This window comes from Acanthochromis polyacanthus, chromosome 2 (genome assembly GCF_021347895.1).
Source record: "Acanthochromis polyacanthus isolate Apoly-LR-REF ecotype Palm Island chromosome 2, KAUST_Apoly_ChrSc, whole genome shotgun sequence".
Lineage (NCBI taxonomy): Eukaryota > Metazoa > Chordata > Actinopteri > Pomacentridae > Acanthochromis > Acanthochromis polyacanthus.
The window spans coordinates 41,841,052-41,863,905 of record NC_067114.1 but is presented as its reverse complement, the minus strand read 5'-3'; the positions used below and the strand labels follow the sequence as shown (position 1 = coordinate 41,863,905).

Genomic DNA, 22,854 nt, shown 5'->3' with positions numbered 1-22,854 from the left:
AAAAAATCAGTATGGGAGATACAGACGGAGGGAAGAAGGAGTGCTCCCTGATGTCTGGAGGAGGATATTTCATTTGACTGAGCACACTTGGCTCCGTGGCCTTTTGGAAAAACACACAAGCAAACGGGGTCAAAGATCAGCTCCAGCTTTACTCCTTCAAATGCGACACTTAACCGGCGGCTGATAAGGAGGTCGCCATCTCCGTCACTCCGAGACTCATCGAGCTCTTTAAGGATGCCACATAATCATTATGATTGATTGCGATGCTTCCAAGTTGTTGTTTTTCCTTTTTTCCTTTACTGAAAACCTCCCAAGTCCACACATCGTCCAGAACAGACCGCGACTGCTGCACGGCCAAAAAACTGTCCGGCTGAAGGGCTCTTATTAGACCCTGTGATCCATCACTGCTAGAGAACAGCTAATGTACACATGTAATGCTGGAAAAAAAACACACACACAAATGGAATCATTGCATTTAATTTAACTGCTAAATCCATCATCTTATTAACGAAAGGGCATTAAAAGACGATTGTAGAGCTCAAAAAGCCACCAAAACATAACCCGAGTCTTTCCCCTTCGAGGCTGTAATGCTTCTTTCACAGCCATCTACATGAACTCACTGAGCTCTTATTGCTAAAGCTTGTAAAAATTTAAATGTGTGTTTGGGGGCGCCGAGGCCAGCCTTGTAACTTTTTTGTCAATATGCTTTTACATGAAGAATGCTTTGAAGCTTGGAGTAAACTTTAAGTGATTTTAGGAAGGATTAAGGGCAATTTCTGTGAAATAAAAATAAAATTAAGCTGGTTTCTCAACAGGAAAAGACTTCACATTTAACAATCCAGCTTCTCCTTTTATCTATGTTCATGGAACTGTGACTAAAAAAAAAAAAAAGTGAAAACATGAGCCCAAATGAACACTGACAAACCGTCATCTTTAGATGCATTTGTGCTTTTAATGACTTAAAGCTATGAATTTAAAAGACTCACTATTCAGTATGACGAATCTACCAACACAATGTTTCTGTTATACAAGAAAAAAAGAAATTCTATCATTCTGTTCTTTATTATGTTGTAAAAAAAAATGCTATCAAGTGCGTATACAGTTAACATAACAGATATTCAGAAGAATGTGGATGAGAGCTGCATAATATTCTTTAAAAAAAACGACATTATGATCATTTATTTTCCTGCAATATATGCTGGGATATAGAAGAACAGGAATTTTCACAAGATTATAATTTGAAAATCATTCTGGGATGATTTTGTAGGACGGTGCATCGGCATAGAAAATAAAAAACTATTTTAATAAAGCTGTCCCATAAGGTGCCATATTATGCACAGTATCCAAAATAGCTTTTTGCTTTGGATTACATTCAGATCTGGTTTTGCACTTGTCATCCTGAAGCTGATTTAAATGGCCAAACAAATTAGTCGCTTCTTCTGGTGGCATCAACCAGCAGCCACAGCTGAGGGGGACTTATGTTTTCTTTTTTTTAGCTGAAATATTTTTATATACAACTGACTTTTGAGAACAAATCTTCCTTCTCAGTGTTTCTCTCGCGTTATTTGCTCATTTTACTGTGCACGTTGGAACCTGCATGTCAACAAGCAAATGTTTTGTATATACAGTTTAAAACATGCATCCAAAGACCCTTACATCAGAGTAAATTGTATTGTAAATATGAGATTTCTCTGGTAGATTCGTCACGGAAAATGTGAACCATGCAAGTTTTGTTATTAATCAAGCAGCAGAAAAAGTTGTAACACGATGCATTTCAGTTCATTTGCTTTGCTTGACGTCATACAGGGCTTTCTACCAGCGTGACTATTACTCAAACTGCAATGTCAAAATGCTAGAACTATACAATGTGGACAAAAAAGAGAGAACACTGAAGGTTATCACTTTCTAACTTGAGCTTTCAAAGGCTTTTTGGAGTTCTTAGTAGAAATATTTTCTTAAATCCAGGTATGCAAAGCACAAGTGAATATAATAAAGTATTTCTGATTCAGATTTTCCTTTACGGAAGCGTTTTTGTTTTAGCAAGGACCAAAGGAAAATCATCAGCAGCAAAATGAGAATAAAATAAAAGATAACATTTTTTCCACAAGTTCTATCTGAGTTTTGTTTGCTCATGTATGAAAGATATTTTTGTGTATAAAGTACTCCAAATAACAGATTTTTTTTCTTTTTTTAACGAAATATAATTACATACAACTAATTCTTGCAACCAAACCTTCCTTCTCTCATGCTATTTGTTCATTTTGCTGATCACATGTGGATGTGGTCAACAAACTCTGTCGTCTATAAAGTTAAAAGAAAATGCATCCTATTTTTCTTGTGGAAAAAAAGTCGTGGAAAATGTGAACCATGTAAGTCTTGTTCATAATCAGGTTTGTGATTCGTGTGATTAAACTGATTTGTAATATGTTTTAACTTGTACTATACACCGTTTTTCTTATTGTCGTTTTATTTATTTTAGGATGCTAATTAACAACTGGCAGAGGGACTATTGATGAAAAGTAGCTTTTCTGCTAACTTGGGTGCATTTCCATTTGCTAAAATGACAACTAATGTACATTGTCCGTTCCTTAAAAACAAAGAAATAAAAAATAAAACAGTAAAACTTGCTTTACTTCACACAGGGCTTTCTAGTGATGTGATTACTGCACAAACTGCAATGTCAAAATGCTAAAACTATAAATTGTGTCGCACCAATTAATGTGGACAAAAGAGAGAACCTGAAAACTTTAAACATGAAAACCTGGATATTAAGGGCGTTCTGGGCTTTGGTTTTGCTCTGCTTTGTTTAACGGGGTCCTTTAACGACCTCTGAGCTGCCCACTTGTCCCAGACAGAAACTCTTGTCAATCACAGTCCTGTCCAGATCTCTGTTCATTTTATACCTGCCGCCACCTGCTGCCGAAGGATTAACCTCAAGCTCCTCCTCCTCCTCCTCCTACTTCCTGTTCCTTCATTGTTAATGGAGCCGTCCTGCTAATCAATGAGGGCCACCAGCGGGGGACACAGCCACCTAAAACCTCCGGGGTCAAAGGGGTAACGTGGAAATAGACTGCTAATCAACTAAAGCCTGCCGCTGCATACATGATAAACAGGATCGTGACTCTAACACTAACGGTTCACTGCTCACAGCAAACACAAAGCTCCAGTCGACCTGAATCTAACAGGCAGTGATTTTATGTGCAGCTACAAAGAAGCACATCACATGCATCTTTTAAGGGCCGAACAACTGCAATTCTTAAAACAGATACTGCGGTTTGGGACTAAATTTTTAGTGGAAATGGTCATTTTATGCATTTATTTTCCATTGAAATTAATAGAAAAATGATGATGTGATTTTGCCGCGGTCTGAACCAAACAAGCATGTTTCCTGTCTGTCTGGAGGAAGTGATTTAAAAGCCGAGGCATCCCTGGAACACCACAGAGCTTCATTTAGAACGTTATTCTGTTACACATTTTACCTTTATCAAAAACACTGCAGCTTCGGACATTTTCAGGAATACTTCAGTCATCTTTTCGACCATAGCTACTTCTGAACTAATTACCAGCTTAACATTTAGTTAAACGGATTCCAAATATAAACTGAACTCTACGATTGTGACCGCCTCACTGGATGTCGTCGTGAAAAATTAAAACCAACTGACTTTCCAGGACATCTTTTCTGGTTCTGCATTAAACAGGATGAGTGAAGTCTGAAGCACACAACCACATTTAGAAAGAGAAAACTGTGACGCAATTACCGCCTGGAAATAATAAATTTGCTTTAATTAAATGTTTTAAATGCATGAACCAACAATCAATTAGTTCAGCAACAATTAGCATAATTAATGAGTTGTTTATCAAGCAAAACCGGCTGCATTTTCTCTGGTTACACCTTCTTAAATGCAGATTTTATCATTATGTGGTATTATTAAAGGGTATTTTTTTTACTATTTCTGACATGACTGATGAACTGATAGTGAAAAAATTATTTTGCAGCAGTCCCTAATGTTTTAGAATTAACTAAACTATGACGTAAAACAAAGAAAATAAACAAATAATGTGTCTTATTCGCCTGTTTAATAGTCAACAAGGCATCTAACAGAGTCTGGAAAACATCTAACAGCAATTTCTTCACTATCTCTGAGATGTTTGATGAACAGAGTGAAAAAATTCTTTTGCAGCAGCCTCTAATGCTTTCCGGTGTGTAGAATTAACTCAACTGTGGCATAAAACAAAGAAAATAAACAAATAACGTGTATTATTCACCTCTTTAGTAGTCAATAAGGTGTCTAACGAAATTTGGAAAACATCTAATAGCAATTTCTTTGGCAGATATTGCAATTTTATTTGCAATAGAATTTTTAAAGTCAAGTCTTATTTCAATATTTATTGTATAATAGATTTTTAAAAAGTGGAGTACTGCCACGAGACATCATCAAATACAACAGCTCAAACTCTGGATCAGACAAGCTGCAACATACATCCTAAATCCTGCAGTTTGTGAAATTTGCAATGTTTCAAATTGTGATTTTTATTTGGAATTGCCCATGTCTTATACTGTAATGCAGCCAATCGCATACAAAAGTTTAGTTTCATTCTGACTCAGATTTTTGTTGCTGAACTAAGCAGATAGATTAAGAAGACCAAACACATCGTCATTAATCAGAACCCAAACTTGGAGCAGCTGGCTATAACTATAATTATGTACATTCCTAATTCGCCACTTCTTTGAACTCGACAAAAACAGAGAATATTTGGCGTTTGTGTGTCTGCTACACTGGAGGAATGGAAAAATTGAAACCCTAATCACGGCCAAACTGCAGACAAAACAGTTGCTGTTCTTTCGCCGGGCTCGTACCGCCTTTATCGCTCGTTCAGGAGAAACATCAAAACACAATGCTCCCCATTTCCTCCGTCTATAACCTCTGCATCGGCTCCCCTCCCCCTTTATGGAGTCACACACACATGCACACAAACACACCGCTCACTCATCCACGGTGCAATACCATTTCTCTGAGAGGAGCGCCTCTCTTATCTGGTGCGTTTCAGCTGTCTGCGCTAATTCAATAAACTTCAGAGGAACAAAATGAACACAGGAATAACGGAGGAGAAGGGGGAGCTGCTGGTGTCGGCGGCGGAGCTGCACGATTGAGCAGAGAAAGAGGCGAAAGGTGGGAGCCGAGAAGAAGCAAACAGGGGAAAAAAGGGAATGATGATGCAGAAAAATCCACAAGGAGGTGGCAAAATTAAAAGAAACATGAGTGCACTGTGAAAAAAATAGATATTCAAATCATAATTGATTTTCAAGAATGGTATAAAAAAAAAAAACGGCCTTGTGCCTTGATCTCCCCCCTCCCCACTGCCTCTTTACTCCATTTGTTCGGTGAGCGTGTGTCCTCCTCATCCCTCCCATAATGGCCGAGTGTGGCACACAAAGCCGGCGTTTGGAATATCAGCGCTGGAGAAACCTTCCGGCGCTGCGCTGGGAAATAAATTGCTTCTGCTAATGCCCCTTTCATTATGGCACAGCGCTTAATTGTGCTGCTGACAGTCTGCCTGGCTGCAGGGCTGATGGGAGAAAGGGCTGAGGAGATGCTCGTGACGGGGCCCTCGGGGGCCAAACACCAGCCGGCAGACTGGAGGAGGATAAACTAGTGGAGTGGTGTTCACCTGCACAGATTAAAACCTCTTCACTACAGCACACCTAGGGTAGGAGGGTGCATACATGTAAAAAAAAGCTGTCTCATAGGGTGCACCAAGGTATCCAGAGTAGTTTTTTTTAATTTGCTTTGGAATGCATTCAAATCTTTGTGCGCTCGTCATCCTGAACCTGATTTAAATGGTCAAACAAAATAGTCGCGTTTCCTCTTGTGGTGGCATCAACTCGCAGACACAGCTGACAGAGGACTTATTTCTGGTCAACATGCTTCTTTTTCTACGCACAAATATAATTCTCTCATGTTATTTGCTCATTTTTCTTTGCATACGTAGAACCTGCATGTTAACAAACTGTGTCTTGTCTATAAAGTTAAAAACAAAATGCATCCAAGAACCCTTAAATGAGAGTAAATTGCATTTTAAATGAAACTTCTCTTGTATATTACTCATGGAAAATGAGAACCGAACCATGCAAGTTTTGCAATTAATCAAGCAGCAGTTTGAGCTAATTAGCTTTACGTCACACAGGGCTTTCTAGCAGCGAGACTACTGCACAAATTGCAATGTCAAAATGCTAAAACTATATATTGTGCAGCTCTAATGAATGTGGACAAAAGAGAGAACCTGCAAACCTTAAACATGAAAACCTCTTCAATACAACACTGAAGGGTATTGCTTTCTAACCTGAGCTTTCAAAGGCTTTTTGTAGCTCTTATTAGAAATATTTTCTTAAATCAAGTTATGCATAGCGCAAGAAGGCAAGATTTCTTAGCATGAATTCATCATCGTGCATGCAGCCTGTTGCAGTATAAATACTTACATTTTATTTCCTAGTACAATGTACACTTTAACATTTTAGTCCTGTACTTCACTACTACACTGTGCAACTGCTTAAATTTCTAAAACTTTGAATAGAAGCAATTGTAACGTAAGCAATGCCAAAAAAGTGTGATTCTGATATTCCTTTGTGGATTAATTTTTGTTACAGCCAGGACCAAAGGAAAAACACCAGCAGCAAAATGAGAATAAAAACAAAGTATTTTTTAACCAGTTTTCTCAATTTGGGATTTGTTTACTCATGTACAATAGATATTTTTGGGTCTAAAGTACTCTAAATAACAGAAAAATGCTTAGATTTCATGTGATGGATCAACACAGACTCCTTTCCTTTACTGAATGCTGCCCAGTTATGGTGTATTTTGTGTGAAGTCGGCTCCCAAAATGCCTAATCTTAGTCAAAAAAAAACCCAGAGAGGGTGTTCTTACAGAGCCAGGACAGAATCTCAAGCAGAAATACTAAAAACTGTACACAAGTCTGTCACCAGTTCAGTCAGATTCATCGTCTAAATCTGAATTTTGCCCTTGTCAGTTCCAGCACAGCTGCTGCTCTCAGACAGTATTATACAACTGAGGCTTTTATGTTAAATGAAAGAAAGGATTTACAAAAAAAAGGCAAGTTTTTATGAGTTAAAGTACAATTTACAAACAGGCCTAAATTCAGCAAAATAGAAGTCGTACTAATGGTTGCGACCTGTAATTTTGGTAAATATGCTAAAAAAAGAGAGTTAAATGACTCGGTGTGAATATGTTGCTGCTTCTGTTAAAACAGAAACACTGATGGAAGTTAAACCTGCTGGAAATCGTAGCAGACTTCTTTTTCCCCACCAAGTTCAATCAAAACTCTGCTTCAGATGGAAAACGTTGGTGTGCAGTTTTTCATTTCGTAGATGGAACTGATCTTTCTGACACCGTTCAGATCACTCATGTGAGAAAATAAGTGACCTATTTCAGCGCCAGTTTCATCATTTTGTGAACAGAAAGAGAAAAGGAGCACGCATTGTACGAGCTTCCATGAGAAATGAAGCGACTTCAGAAATGAGTCATCGGTGACGGCAAACTAAACACACTTCAAGCTGCATAAACGGACGAGTTGTCACGTTGAGAAGTTGCAGGTTTCTCATCGCTTTGGGGTTTTTTCTTTCCACGTTGGAAGGGGAAGTTACACTGTGCCCGCCGATGCCAGGCTCCAGGGCCTCAAAGGGCCAAAAGAATCTCAAAGACATCAAAAGGACTTCAATCTCTAAAAAAGCAGACCTGTCCAATGTCAACTGTCACTTAACCCCCACCAGCGGCACCAGCACCGACCCGCCGGGCTGCAGCAGCCGGCCAGGGGTGCAGAGGGAACTTAATCAAGGGTTCTCCTGTTACAAAAGCCCCTCCACTCCTGTCGGCAAGCAGCGGCAGGCCGACAGAAACAAAAGGCTGCAAACTGGGACCGCTTCTTTGTTCTAGGGAGAGCTCCGGTCTGACTGCTGCTCCTCCACAGACCATTCGAGAGGAAAAGGGAACATAGGTGAGGCCGCCGCTGTTAATTGGAAACTCTTTTAGGTGCCATTGATTCATAATTACAGATTTCCGGATCACTGAGGTGTTTTCAGTAGCGGAAAAGTCCTGTTGTGGTGCATCAATAGCCTCATAATCAAAGTGAATAGCTCTTTTGCTATTATTCAGGCTGATGGTGTGTTCATGATCACCGTTTCTTTTATGAGAAATAGGTAGGGGGGGGGGGGGGTTTGCTCTCAGTAGGGTCTATGTTTTGCGACAATGTCATTTTCAGTTCACAGAATAGCAGTCGGTAAGTTAAATTATGTTAAGACAATATATTGATTTAAAAGTTATTATTTCAGGAAGTTTTTTCATCTCCTCCATGTTTGTCACCAGTTTTGGAGCAGGAAGACATCAAGGCCTCCTTAATCCAACCTAAAAAAAACAACCGACTTGGTTCTTTATCCAACATATTTGAATCTATGTGGGTGGAAATCAAAGAAGTCTGGACCCAGGCTCATGTTTGTGTTACTGCTGACCGACCACAACCACCACACAAACATTAAGCAGCAGGAAAACTTCACATAAAGCAACTGTGGAAAACAGATCTCACAAAAATGGCAGGACAAAATCCTGCTTGACATGTTTGACCTCCTAAAAGTGGATCGTCTGTCATCCGGGCACACTTTGGCTGTAACTCTCTGAGCCTGTCGATGGGTTTGAAAAGCATGCTGCTATTAAGAAAATTTACAAAATGACACCATTTATCAGTGCCAGGAAGTGTAAAAAACAAAATACATTATCAGAATTTCAAGCTTTCCAACAGTCCTTGAACTGCTCATGTGTAACATGCAGTTCGGTAGGCAAAGTGAGCCGATACTTCAGTGAAACAACTTCATGCTACATGTCTCATTTAAAAAAAATACCAAAAATAAACTGATTGTAGCAACCAGATTCGGGAAAAACACAAAAATTCAGTGGTCTTTGGCACAACTACTTAGTCATTAGTGACTCAGCTGCTAACTACTGTGACATAACAAAAATTCAGGGACTTTTCAGCTGAACTGGGTTGAGCTGTAGGCTGTGTTTTCACAGAGCAGACAGAAGGCATGCACACACATATCATACCACAGATATCTGACTTCATACACGTTTAATGGAGAGTCACTGTTGCTTTCCAGCATTGGTAACACCTGTGGGCTATTGGGAAAATGTTGCATAAGGCTAATGCCAGGTTTTTTGGACTTTTGTAAAATAAATTTTCACAGGAGTGCGACTTTCAACGTTTCTCTTGTTACGATTCATCCTGCTGAGTCGTCTCTACTCATTGCTACGGTTGTGCTGTTTCCACAGAGGTGCAGGACTTTATAGTGGAGTGAAAACAACAATGCAGGTTCAGAAGTTTGAATCCAGACTAGTGTTGCTTTTACTGCTGGCCGATTACAACCACATGATGCAAACAAACATGAAGGTGAACAACTGTGGGAAAACATTTCTGACAAAGGTTACTTAACTAAATCCTGCTGAACATCATCTGTACACACAAGAACACAACGGATGGCGTTTACCTTCAGGTTGTAGCTGCACCAGAAACCAATAAAGCACCAATATTGCAACAATTATAGTTCACATTTGTAGCTGTTGCTACTATAAGAAACAATAAAAAAAGTTAAAACGCATGTTAGGCCTCAGACGTGTAACTCAATAGTTCTATTTCTCGAAACCAAGAGGATTAAGGTTTATTTATAGCTGCGATGATGAATAGAGAAATGAAAACGCACAACAGAGCCTCCCAAACGGCTGGTTCACCTCGAGAACTCAACATGAACATTTACTTTTCTCTTGTTTGTGTTTAAGGGGGTGAAAACACTGACACTCGTGCTGTGTTCGATGGTAAATCTACCCGCTTTGCAAGTCACACATTATTCCACAATTAAATTGCCAATTATCTGAGCATCCTCAAAGCAGCTCCCGGAGCTGAGGGGTTCAAGTAAACAAGGTTTCACTTGTTTATCCACAACAAGAGACAAGACAGAGCAGAATCCTCTCCTGGACAGAGACACAGTCCATTTCATGGAGGAAATGGAGCCACATGAGCAGAAAAGCTACTATTACCAACACAGAGATGGAAATGTCCTGTTTAATTATCATCCCGCCACCTCGACCGGCTTCCCCTGCCACATGACTCCGCCTCCCTCCGATACACAAACTCATTTTATGGCTGAATTTCACCGCGCGCCGTTTCTAACAGTATCAGCTCTGAAACAGGGACAGTTCCTCTCGCTGTTCCAAAACCAATTTCCTCAACCACACTCACAGCTCTGTTCCAATTTTCTAGGAAACAGGAAATGTGGCACATAAAAAAAATCCTTAAGGAGTTCATTAATAAAAACCAGGACGGTGTTGGAAATGAATGTGTGACGGCTGCGTCCTTCTGGTGCCGTTTCCTCAGCAGCTTGTGTCAGAATATCCACGTGTATGGATGCAGGCGGCGGCGGCATTAAATGATTCATACTTACGAGCTCCTCAATTATTCAGAGGGCGGGAATAATTAACAAGGCATCTGGAGAAGAAGGAGTTTGTTAAATGTGGAATTTTTTTTTTTTTTAGCGTGCGGGGAGGTGGTGGAGAATTTCCATTTCCCAGCATTAAAATTAATGCAATGAGCTCAGGTGTCTTGAGTGATTGATGCTTTCTACAGAGTAAATAATAATAAGGACAGAATAATAGTGTCAAAAAAGGAAAAGAAAATATTTTGTGTGTCACAGGTTTAATTAGAATTGTGATGCTGGAAGTGTGAAGATGTAACTGAGCTGCGTTAGAGGATGCTAATTTCTAACAGGCTGCTGAGATCAACAGTCAAGTAACCAACCACAGCACATCTACTGTGTCCAGTTCAGTCCTACCGCTGAAAACAGTCCGACTACAGACAAACAAAAGCAGACTGAATGTAGCTGCATCTTTCTGCCTCAGTCAAACAGCTCCAACACAAAAGCAAAAACACACTCTGAGGTGTCCAGATATTGGAAATAACAAACAAACCAGACAAGTTCTGTTTTTAGAAATCTGTCTAACCATTTTGTCTTCCTCAAAGTATTCAGGAATGCTCCATTTAATAACAGATTTTAGTCAATTTTCCAAAATATTTTCTTCTTTAATTCCTTCAAATCAGGATGAGTCCTATCTTACCATCTTGCTTTATACAGAAACTAGAGTTTCTAATCCGACTGCAGTTACTTTGGAGTAAAAAAGCGTCAAGTATTAAAAACTATTTATTACTTATTTGCTTTTTAAAACCTCAATTTTGCTTTGTGTATAATATTCAGGAACAGTTCTTGTGCTGTTGCTTTGCATTAATCCTCTGAAACCCAAAACCAGCTGGCAGGTACCAAAGGTATGTTATCCAAATTTAAGCATAAAAGCATTTTATTTCTACAAAACCACTTTAAGTGTTTCAATTACAATTTTGCAAACAAAAAGCACTTGGTTTAACCCAACTCCATAAAAACAAAAAAGTCTGCACTATTTACTACTGTGAAGTCATTATTGACTCAGGCCTGACCAACAGTCAAACGGCAAAAATTCAGACACTTTTCGGCTGAACTGCAGGCTGTTTACATTAAAAAGGCAACTAGTTAATAGCATATAGAGTCACAGCTTTTTTTCCAGTATTAGTATCACCAATGGGCAATGTAATACATGTTGACTCTGGTTCTGTAAAATAAATAACTAAAGAAATTCAACTTCTGTTTTCCCCCATTTTTGTGATTTATGGCAATATAACTGCGTTGTACTGCATGAAAAATCATATTTGTGTTCCGTCTCCTTCTAGTCATGGTTGTGCTGTTTCCATAGACTTTATACTGCAGTGAAAAATGAGCACACAGTGAATAAAAATGGGACAGGAGGAGCAACGCCCAGAAACCGCTGGAGATCAGAGGGCTAAAGCTCCATAAATCACACATTTGTAAACATGTTTAAATACTAATAAATGAAGAAAGGCCAGACGTGCCTTATGTGTGGTGGAACTCCACCTGTATGACTTTGTTTCTACAGTATACGCTGTTAAAGACTGAGCTGCACACATCTGTTGGACGGATTTGTACAAAAACTAATGTACTGCCGTTATTGAAACTTTTTAAAGAATCCCCAGCTCTAATGGAAACATCAAATTTAAATCTCACAGCGAGTGTATCGGCTGCAGGAGAGCTGTAGGTTTTTACGAGCAACAATTTACTGCTTTTCAACACCCTGTTGACAAAACCTGGAACTGAACACGCAGCTTTAAAACCCGAAACACCAAAACAAAGCTGGTGGCTAAAGCAGGCAGACTGTGAAACGAAAAAAGAACAGAAAGCCGCAGACACCGGCGTTCGTATTGACAAATGTTTCCACGGCCGCTCTGACAGCTCTTAACTCAGCAGAGTCCCATTTTAGGTGCTATTTAGAACAACTCTGAGCGACGAATGGACAACAACTTTGTGAACCAGGTTCCTCTCTCTTCTGCAGCGCCATTAGGCCATCATTAAAAATCCCAGCGTGCTTCTTTTAGCGATGCTGAACCCATGCAGGGAAACTCACTCCATAATCACAAACATTCTTTAACAGGCTTTACTGATGGAGTTAAAAAGGAAAATTCCCCTTTGATGCAAATTTGATGCATGCACACATGGACCGATTTCAGAAATACAATTCAAGATTTGCACAGATTAGCAGAATATCTCTTCTGTACAGCGCTGATAAATCAGATTATACGTCTAATGACACCACCGTGTCTCCGTCTCCGACCCGGCAGCTCCGGGGAAGTCGTCCTTTTCCACCGCCTCAGTTCGCCTCAGATCCTGTGGGAATTAAATAAATTAACACTCTGAAGGTGTTAATGGCGTAATGCAGTTAAATCATCGACTGAGAGATGCCAACACATCTGCGATCGAGATCAGCCACAAACAACGTCGTCTCTGCACAATCTAATCTGCTGCACTTGATTAACTCCGTGTTATTTCGGGTCTGGATCACTTTCCGCCCTCCAACGCTTCGTGCAGCCGCTTCAGTCGGTCACACCTTCACACTCCAGTGGACAAAATGCTCGCGAAAACATTCCTCACCAAGATCTGAACTTCAAAAAATGTGCCAATTTAGAATAAATTGCAGACAACTTGTCATTTATATGGCAAGAAGAGTTCTCAAAAAATGAGGATTTGTTGTTTTTCTCTTTTCGATGAACTTTTACTTTAATCAAAACAGAAAATCTGAAGATGTCATATCGGCATGTAAGAAACTGACGCTTTTTCTCCACTTTTGACATTTTTAAAGAATTAATTAAAGGAAAACAATCTACAGGGTAACTGATTGTGAAGATAACCATTAGGATTTTAAATGCAACCAGAAATTTCTTTTACAAGAACACAGCCCGAGGAAATGAAGTGTTGAGAGCAGCGGCAAATATGATTTGCTGCTAATGCTTTCCTGAGGTTAGCCAGTAGCCAGAAGTAAGACCGTTTAACCCTGAACTCCAGCAGCTTCTGGGCGTTTTAGGCTCCCGTTACATTTTTACTCACTGTGGGCTCATTTTTCACGGCAACATAAAGTCCTGTACCTCTAAGGAAACCAAACAACCATGACTAGAAGTAGAGAGAAATGACTTCTATAAGGAATCACATGAATAATAAAGAGAAAGAACTTAAGTTGAATTTCTGTGATTAATGTGGAATCCACACGTACCAACACTGGAAAAAATGATGACTCCACATACGATAAATATTTCACTGCTTACATTTTTAATCTGTCTGCCGTCAATGTCAGCACAGCCTGCAGTTCAGCTGAAAAGTCCCGTCATTTCTGTCGCCACCGAGTCAGTCGTGACTTTCTTGTTGCACGGATGAGTGCACAGTTTCATTTTTTTGCAGTATCTGGTGAGTGCAAACGGATTTGTTTGGCATCGTTTTAAAATGACATGTAGAATAAAGTCATTTTGATAAATAAAATATCGTAATACTAATGTTTTGTTTTTTTTCCCCCAACAGACCAACATGTCATGAAAACCATTTGTCATCTTTTTAGAGTTCAGAGAGGAAATACAAGGTTGCTTGTCTTACATTATTAGCTAAAAAAAAATGAATATTTCTATTCAATTTTGGTTTGTAACAGCAAAAGTTCAGTGTTTGTTCTCAAAAATGCCCTGATCCTCTGTGTGCATTCTTTAATAACTCGATTTTATAAAAATGAAGTCTGAACTTTCTCATGCATCTGCTTAAGCCTCCAGTTTTTCATAGTAAGTTACTCTGAGAATCCTGTGCCAGTCCAAGTTGTCGAAAGGACTGAAAACTTTTTTTCGCACTGATTTTTTTTTTAGTTTTTTACAGAGTCTACGGTACTTAGTCCCAGCAGGTTTTATTAAATGAGACATGTGGAATAAAGTGTAATAAATGGTGTAATTTAGGTGCCGGCAGGTGTTGGGGCTTCTTTGCTCCTAAAATTGTTTTTGAAAAGTTTTTTCTAAAAGGAGTCTTTCTACTCTCGACTCTCCGTCTGTTTGCCTGTCTGCTCGTCGGGCCTTCCCGCAGTCTTGCCCAGATCCTGCTCAAATTGGATTCAAAGCCATTAGCGTCCCAACTCGAAGCATATGTTCCGAGTTGCTGAGCGTTTCATTTCACAAGACGAGGACGACGACGAGGGGGCTGAGGATAGGAGGAGAGAAAGGAAAAAAAAAAACACACAGACAGCGCAGAAAAGTAAACCAGACACAAACAGGGCTGCTCTGAGTCTGTCGCTCTCCTGCAGACAAGAGACAGAGGCGTCCTGAGCTCTGCAGAAAGCCCACTCTGACACCAGGGTCACGTTCCTGAGCATTAGCTTGTAACTGCCACCGTGTTGCCTGCGTGTTTGTCAGTCTGACTGCAGGACTGTGTACGTGCTCCACATGCGTGTTTCATGCACCTTCCACGGCCGCACAAAAGCTGCTGCTGTGCTCCATCTGACAAATCTAAATATTCCGGGTGAAAAAACATTAGAGCAAGGGTTATATTTCAAAAAGCAGGCAACCCTGTTCACTTGATTTCCCCCCACCCTTTTTTGCTTACAGAGCAGCAACAACTTTTATTTATGTCCAAATCCAGTGGATGCAGCGAGAGAAGGAACGGCGAGCTAAGTCGGATCATTATCTCCCAAATCTAAACAAGCCTTTACTTTCCTAGAACAGAGCTCGTATTCTATAAGCACTTAAACATAGCGGGGGGATGGGCTCGTGTGTGTGTGTGTGTGTGTGTGTGTGTGTGTGTGTGTGTGTGTGTGTGTGTGTGTGTGTGTGTGATCCCAGGGTTCCCAGTCTGAGTTTAAGAATGACAGGGTAAAACACTGCAGGCTCTGTGGAAGCCAGGAAACAGCCTAATGTATTTATCCAAACACATATCTGCTGAGAGGCCCCACGGCTTCAACACATCCCCTTCTGCAGGGGCTTCACCTCCTAAAACTACCACAGTGCAAATGGAAAAAGCAGCAGGACCGCACAATATGGGCACAAAATGATTATACTGATTATAAAGATAAACACTGTGATTATTTGTTCAGACTTTCAGGAAATGTAACTGAATTTGTGCACCTTTTCCACTGTGTCGCCGTTTTATTTTTCGGACCAGAAGAACGCAAGACTGCTGTTGCTGCTGTCGTAATACATCATTTTTACTAAATAAACTTCTTTTTTTCCCAGCTACAACCTAAAGGCAAACAATCGGCTCTTATTTGCTGCCTGGAATAAAACTAAACTGTCTCCAGATGACAAATGATGATCCACTGTGAGACATGTTTTCAGGATTTTCCTCTTTAAACATCGGGCAGATTCGTTCTTTGTCCCACTCCGCTTGTTTCTCCGTTCTCCTTCCAGAAGGTGGTTTTATTTAAGGCTTCTCTCACTGAACTTTTCGTATGCACAACTGGTGCAACACTGCGAATAAAACATCAGATATGAACCAAGACTTTCTAGGGGAAAAAAGTACTGTCAATCAAAGAAGCATAAAATAATAATAAATCCAAAAATAGACGGTGAAATTCCCACAAAAATATAACCTTGGAGGGGTCATTCTGTGTTGTTTTAAAGCCAGAAAATATTGCTCCTATGTTCTATTATTTGACGAAAATGAAAAAGAATTGATGCGGCCTCTTCAGACATCAAACCGGCCTGTTCTGGTGGATCCTGCGCCGCCTGGCATGTGTTAACCTTGATTCATATTGAAGCATTTGGCCTGATTTATTGGCGTCTTTGTCAGCCATTAAAACGGACTGACGTAACACAAATTGATAGGTGACGTCGTCTTCTTTTTCCACATTCGATGCACCGACGCTGGCTGCCCTGCTCTGAGCCTACAAATCCCAAAACAACAAAATCCTGCAAACACGCTGCCAAGACCTGGAGGAAGGTACGACTCCCATTTAGCTGTTTACACGATCTCATCCCGCCAAAATAATCCTGTTTACATGAACACACTGAAATATGGGAGCCTGAGCATGTAACGTAAACAATATATATATATTAAAAAAAAGAAACAACTTGTTTGCCAGATGTTGTTGCTCCCTAAAGTGAAGCCGAGCAGCTGGTTAACTTCTCAGCTCTGCAGAGATCTCGCACCGCTGCCTGAATCTTCCTCCAGCTCCTATTTATCTGAAGCTATGATGTTTGTATATTTCATTATCTATCGCACATCGTGTTACAAACTCCAGATCTGAGCATCAGCATCTCGGTGCAGGTGAACATATGCTTTAAGCTGTCTAATATCTGACACCAATAAACGTCAAATTCAACAAGATAACTCCACCTGTGATTCTGTTTAACTTCAGTCTTATCTGTAATTTCTGCCTGCTTAGAAATATACGTGCAAAAATACGTCTTCAACTGTTCTGAAGCAACCGAGGAGACGAGTTTTAAAGAAATGATCATAATGAAGTGGATCGTATGTTCATTTTGCAGCTTTTTTAACGGGAGTAACAATCTGTGATATCAGCATGTCTCTGTTCTAACAAGTAAAACAGAGGAAATGCGGTTTTTGAGCTTTACTGTGATTTTCCGTCAACAATTTAATTATATCGTAAGATCTGGGAATTGCACAGTTGCATTTACTTTTAATGCCGGATCTGTCAGTAACAATGGCGGCTGTGTAATTAGCGCTCGGTGGTGGAATGAGCTGTATTTCCTCATGTAATTGGTGTTTCTAAAACTCAAAGTAGCATCAACTTATTTAGAAGCAAATCACCTTCACGACGCTCCACATTTCATTATTTTGGCCGTTATGTGCTGCACAAAAGATTCAGACAATGAAGACATTTGAAGGACTGTGAGTAAGATTCAAGGGACAGAAAAACTCCACTCTTAATGATGAAGTAAACAGCTTACAAGCACAAACTCTGGAGCTCTTCTTCAGTCTGTTCCTGGCTCTGCTGCAGGTTAACTTCACACACAACGCTCTCAGTGAATATTAAAAAAAAAAAAAAAAGTCTCTAACATACTGTGCACGCAACCACGACCAACAATCAGACCCAAACCTTTTGCAGGAGCTCAAAGACTGCTCTAATTGGAAGGAGACTCAACGTGAGCAGCGGCTCTGTGTTAATATCTGTGCGCAGATAAAACTCACGGCGCTGTGATGAGTGTGTGCGTGGCCAGGGCTGACGGGTCACAGCGGCCTGACCCACTAATGAGAGGCAGAGCATAACCGCATCAGACAGCAGCAACGCTAAGTAACTGGTCTGATAAATAAATAAAGAGAGCGCCCTAATGCGGACAAAGCGCCCGCGCACCGCAATGACAACATGGCACAAACGATAACAGTCTCATGGCACGACCACAGCAAACCGCGGCGAGTCGTCCGCACCATAAGACAGCCAAGACAAACAGCAGAAGTCAGAAAAGCTTTCGCTCAAATCTGCAAGACCCTTTGAAAGAAAGCAGTTTGTATTCAGTGTGTGCAGAGTTTAACTCGCCACACTGAGCTGAAACTTTCTAAACCGTAACATTTCACTTCCTCCAGTCCTGCATCAGGACAGTTTATACTGCTGACAAAGTTTGTCCCTGCTGGCCACCATACTCATTCTGAGCACGAACCAATTAAATCAAAGTATAAACAAAGACCCTGCATCAAAAAGGGTCCTGATTGGCTTCTGGGTGCACCTATAAAATCTCAGAAAATAGTTTGAAACTTCATGCAAAACCTGCCAGAAACTACCAAAACATAAAAATGTCTGAAAAACAAGATGCAGGTTTAAAAGTCACACCTCCTCGTTATGCAGTTTGAAGCTGAAAATAGGCAGGATTTGTGAATAAAAACTGCTTGTGGGTGCATTAGTGCAGGTAAAAGATGTGTGTGTGACTTACATGTGGACGTGTGGAGGTTGGAAGCGGCTCTGGTTGATGTTGTAGTGTGTGAAGGCCTGCGTGGGGTTGGAGCTGTACTCGTCCACCGTGATGGTCACTTTGCCATGAGCCATCCTTCCGCCGTTTGGACATGAGACGCCGTTCGTTCACCGGGATTCAGCAGCGAGCCGTGCGGCAGTCATCCTTCAGAGCCGCTCAAGAAGCCCAGGAAGTCTCCCACAGCAGCAGCAGCAGCAGCAGCGACCCGGCCGACCGACTCGACCACGACACACTGCAGTCTGCACCGACACACACACACACACACAAATCAGCTGCTTTCACAAGGCTCAAACGCTCCCACACACAAAGGTCTTTCACATGACGAGAAACACAAAACCACCCTGAATAAATGTGCACACTTTTGTTGTTCAAAACACTAAATGCACGAGCAAAAACTGCAAAAAACAAAGTGATGAAACAGGACACAGTTTGCTTGTTTGGCTTCATAAACACAAGCAGAATTGTGCTTCTGTTTTACAGTATTTGATTTTGAAAAAGCAAATTCCTGGGCATCCCAATTACAAAAAAGCAGCGAGGCAACTTAAAGAAAAGACAATGAGCAGATTCATTCTACCTTTAAAAGCAATGTGGCTGTTTTTTTTTTTTAAAATAGTCTACATACAACTTTTCTGGATTTTTTAATTGCTGCTCTGCAAACTAACGTATTCAATTATTATTTTTTTTTAGTCACTGCAGGCATGACCTCCGAGTCCTCAGCCTGTTGAAATTAAACCGAGAAGGAAAAGCTGCTGCTGAACTATTGAAAAGCCGTCAATAAAAAACGGGCACGAAGCAGGTCCCCTTTTGACAATCACCCTGAAAAATAAACGCAAAATGAAACAAAAGACCTGCTTTTGTCAGTCCAGGCCTGGTGCTCCAATCAATCTGCCTGCTCTGGTGTCTTTGCACAACTGCACAAAAAAGATTAAATTAGTTAAAATGCAAAAAATTGAGGAAAAGCAGCTAAAATTCTGCAGGAGGAGAGCATTTCTGCATCCTCAGAGCTCACTCACCGGGTTCGCTGTGTGTCTCCCTCCTGTCTGACCTCCCTAACTGATAGTAAAGTGGCCACTGTGGGCTTGACAGGCGTTTTTTTTCCCTTTTTTTTTAATAACAGCAGACCTCCTGATGCAGCCGAGCACGAGGAGGCGGAAAAAAGAAGAAGAGGAGAAGAAAAAAATGGGAAGAAATTGCCTTCAATTTAACAAGTCTGTCATCTCTTTTGGAGGGAAATCAACAAGCTCCAGAGTTCATTTGATGGTTAAATCCTGGGATGCAGCAGTGTGTTAAAGAAGAAAAGAAAAAAAAAACCTTTTCGTCCTCAATTTAAACAAAAAAATAAATAACAAACTGCCCTATTTTCACCTAAAGCATTGATTTATGTTTTCTGGGTCAGATGGATGCAGCTTCCTGTGATGTGTGCTATGAATTTAAGTCAAAAAGATGCATGCCCAGGTGGGGAAAATCTTTTGAATTAAAAAATAAAAGTCAAGCATTGCATTGCAAACTTTAAAAAATGGGAGGGAGGGGGGGCATAATGAACCCTGGTTGCTGTGTGCAGAAGCAGAAAAAACACTTCACCTCTGCAAGACAAAATATAAAGCTGGACTAATGCTGCTGCAGCAGCAATAAAATTAGCTTTTTGTTGTTGTTTTATGCAAAAGCAGGCGGAGAAATTGTGTTTTTTGTGCAGCATGCTCCACAATCTCTTCTGTGCATGTGAGTGAGCTGCCTAAACTCGCCTGTCTGCCTCTACCTTATGGCTACAGTAGCAGCAGCAGCAACTAGCTGTGTAGCTTAGCCTGCTACCAAACCTGCCCTGGCAATAGATTTTTATTATGCATGCTGTAGCTTCGCACGGAGCGGCTTTCCCCCCTCAACGATAACGGCGGCGGACACACACACGCATCGGACGCCGGCGTACGAAGCTAACTTCACGGGTAGAAACCACTCCGGCGGAGCGGTGAGCGGCGGACCGGGGGTGGTGGGGGTGAAGGCGAATAAATTGACCCTTTCTGATACCGTACACGGTACGAGGCTATGCGCCGCTTCCACGCAGAAAAAAACAAAAGAAAATAAAAAGAAGAAAGCTCCGTGCAGCGGGGCTTGAACTCTGCTCCGTGGATGATAAAAAAAGAAAAGAGCCGGAGGTGGTCAGTGTCACAGCACCGCCGCTAACCTCCTGCTCTTCCTCGGAAATGACAACCACCTTTTAACCGACGGCTTTGTGTCAGGAATTCCTCCTTCCCTGCCCTCTCCTCCCTCCCTCCCGATTCAAAGCCAAGCAGAAAGGTTGCTCTACCTTCGTCGTGTGGTGCCTCTTTTTAAAAAAGATATCTGGCCGGAGAAAGAGTGTCGGGTCGGGGTCGCCCTCTACGCGGCGGCGGTGGCAGCAGCGGCGGAGGGACGCGGGTCCATGTGGCGGCGGCAGCAGCAGGGAGAGCGGGGGAAGGTTCCTTGGCCGTCCGAGGGGGAAGGCTGCGGCAGTCCGGGGTGGGTAAAGGGGCAGAACCTTCGACCCGGCGGGACCTCGGCTGGCTCCTGTGGAAGAGAAAACCAGACAAGGAGAGAGCGGAGGGGGGGTGAGAGAGAGCGAAGAAGGAGGACGAGAGAGGCTGACAGAGCGGAGGGGGAGAGAGAAAGAGAGAGAGCGCGGCTCGGTGTGGCGGAGGGGAGCCGGAGTGCAGTGAGTCGGAGCTGCCACTGGGGTCAGAGAGCAGAGAGAGCAGGAGCGAGCACAACCCCCCGCCGCCTCCCGTGCGCGCCCCCTCACCGGCGGGCACACGCTCGGAGAGGCGGGGGGAGGAGGGAGGGAGGGAGGGAGGAGGAAGGAGCTCGCGCAGTCCCGCGCTGCCTCCGTGCTGCGTTCAAGGGATTCCGGAAACAAACACACGCAGACGTGTGTTCTGTTTTAAGTTTTAAAATTAAATTGTGAAAAATAAAAATGAGAAATTAAACTTCGGAATTTTGATAGTAACCCTCGGAAAGCAACGTATTCAAGGTAAAAAAAAATCTAAATTAAGCAAAAATGTAGGATTTTGTAAAGTTTAAATATATATATTTTGAGGTTATATCAGTTTCAAGTTAACATAAAATGTGATGTGTGATAAACATTTTACTCAGTTTTTTTTCTGTTATTATATTTTTGTGATTTTTTTGCTCCTTTTTCATGGTATTGTTCTATCTGTCTGTCTGACTATATGTAGTTTCCACTCCTTTTTTCAAAAAATGTGTTTAAATATCCCTAGTATAGTATAGTATAGTATATGCTACCAGTCAAATATTTGGACACACCTTCTCATTTAATGTTTTTCTTTATTTCCATGACTATTTACATTGTAGATTCTCACTGAAGGCATCAAAGCTATGAATGAACACATATGGAATTATGTATTAAACAAAAGGCGTGAAATAACTCAAACATGTTTTATATTTTAGATTCCTCAAAATAGCCACCTTTTGCTTTGATTACTGCTTTGCATTCTCTCAATGAACCTCTTAATGTAGTCACCAGAAATAGTTTTCATTTCACATGTGTCTTGTCAAGGTTAATCTGTGGAACTTCTTGCCTTCTTAATGGGTTGAGAACCATCAGTTGTGTTGTGCAGAAGTCAGGTTGTTACACAGTTGACAGCCCTTTTTGACGACTAGAATCCTTATTACGGCAAGAACCAATCAGCTAAGTAAAGAGAAACGAAAAGCTTGATCAACCTCCATTCCTGCAGAACAGCTTTAAGTTGTTAGCCCATTTCTAGGGGTTCTTGGGTGGGTAGAGAGGACCTGCCAATTATCTGCTTAATCGTATGTCCATCAAGCACCAAATGTCGGGAAATGACACGTCTCTTTACATCCAAAAACACTCCTGTGGACACAAACTATGAATACAGTAGCAAGGTAGGGAAAAGATCGTTAGTGGAGGGCAGAATTTTTGATATTTGATATATTCCACTCCTAAAACTGCTTTCAGACACAGTGTTGTGCTGAACAAACAATTGTAGAACATCCCATTTGTTTCTGCTTTTATTGAACAGCAGCAGGATCCGTAACAGAGAGAAGTGGCACAGCAGGTAATCTCAGTGTTTGTTTTTATCAATGATAGGAATGGTGTTGTTTTCTGAGCTATTAGATGTAAGTTATAATAACATTAGTAATAAAAAAAGGTCTCCCACTGTGTTTATTTGTGTATTAACTTGTATGACTTCAGTCCTTTGGGACTCACAGACCTTTAACATGTTGTTTAATTCAAATTGCTACAAGGTAGAGGAAGTAAACAAATAAAATGAAACAAAAATAAGAGTGCTTCAGCTTGTTCCTTGTAGAATCAGGCTGTTTAGACTGGTTAGCTTTAATTGGAGATCCACGGTATCTCTGAAATGGCACTAACACACTGGAGGTGAAAGGAAATTGTTTGTTGTACAACATTACAAACTAACATTTAGAAAATTCAGCTGCAACAGAAACAGCCTTTGTTA

The 22,854-nt window shown here is 41.0% G+C and overlaps 1 protein-coding gene across 2 annotated transcripts in view; it reads right to left on the bottom strand.

The window, feature by feature from the left end:
- The window catches only part of mpped2a (metallophosphoesterase domain containing 2a), a 103,557-nt gene extending 82,383 nt beyond the window's left edge, over positions 1-21,174 (bottom strand). Inside the window, exons 1-3 of one of the 2 annotated variants that reach the window (XM_051940889.1) lie at positions 19,396-19,838; positions 19,231-19,293; positions 18,344-18,621 (exon numbers count right to left, since the gene is read on the bottom strand). In XM_051940889.1, coding sequence (XP_051796849.1) covers positions 18,344-18,456 — 113 coding nt within the window. In that variant the 5' untranslated portion in view covers positions 18,457-18,621; positions 19,231-19,293; positions 19,396-19,838. Of the gene's footprint in view, positions 1-18,343; positions 18,622-19,230; positions 19,294-19,395; positions 19,839-20,684 lie in introns of those variants that run through there. The other variant, XM_022207443.2, reaches the window with a different exon arrangement.
- Between the last annotated feature and the right edge of the window lie 1,680 nt (positions 21,175-22,854).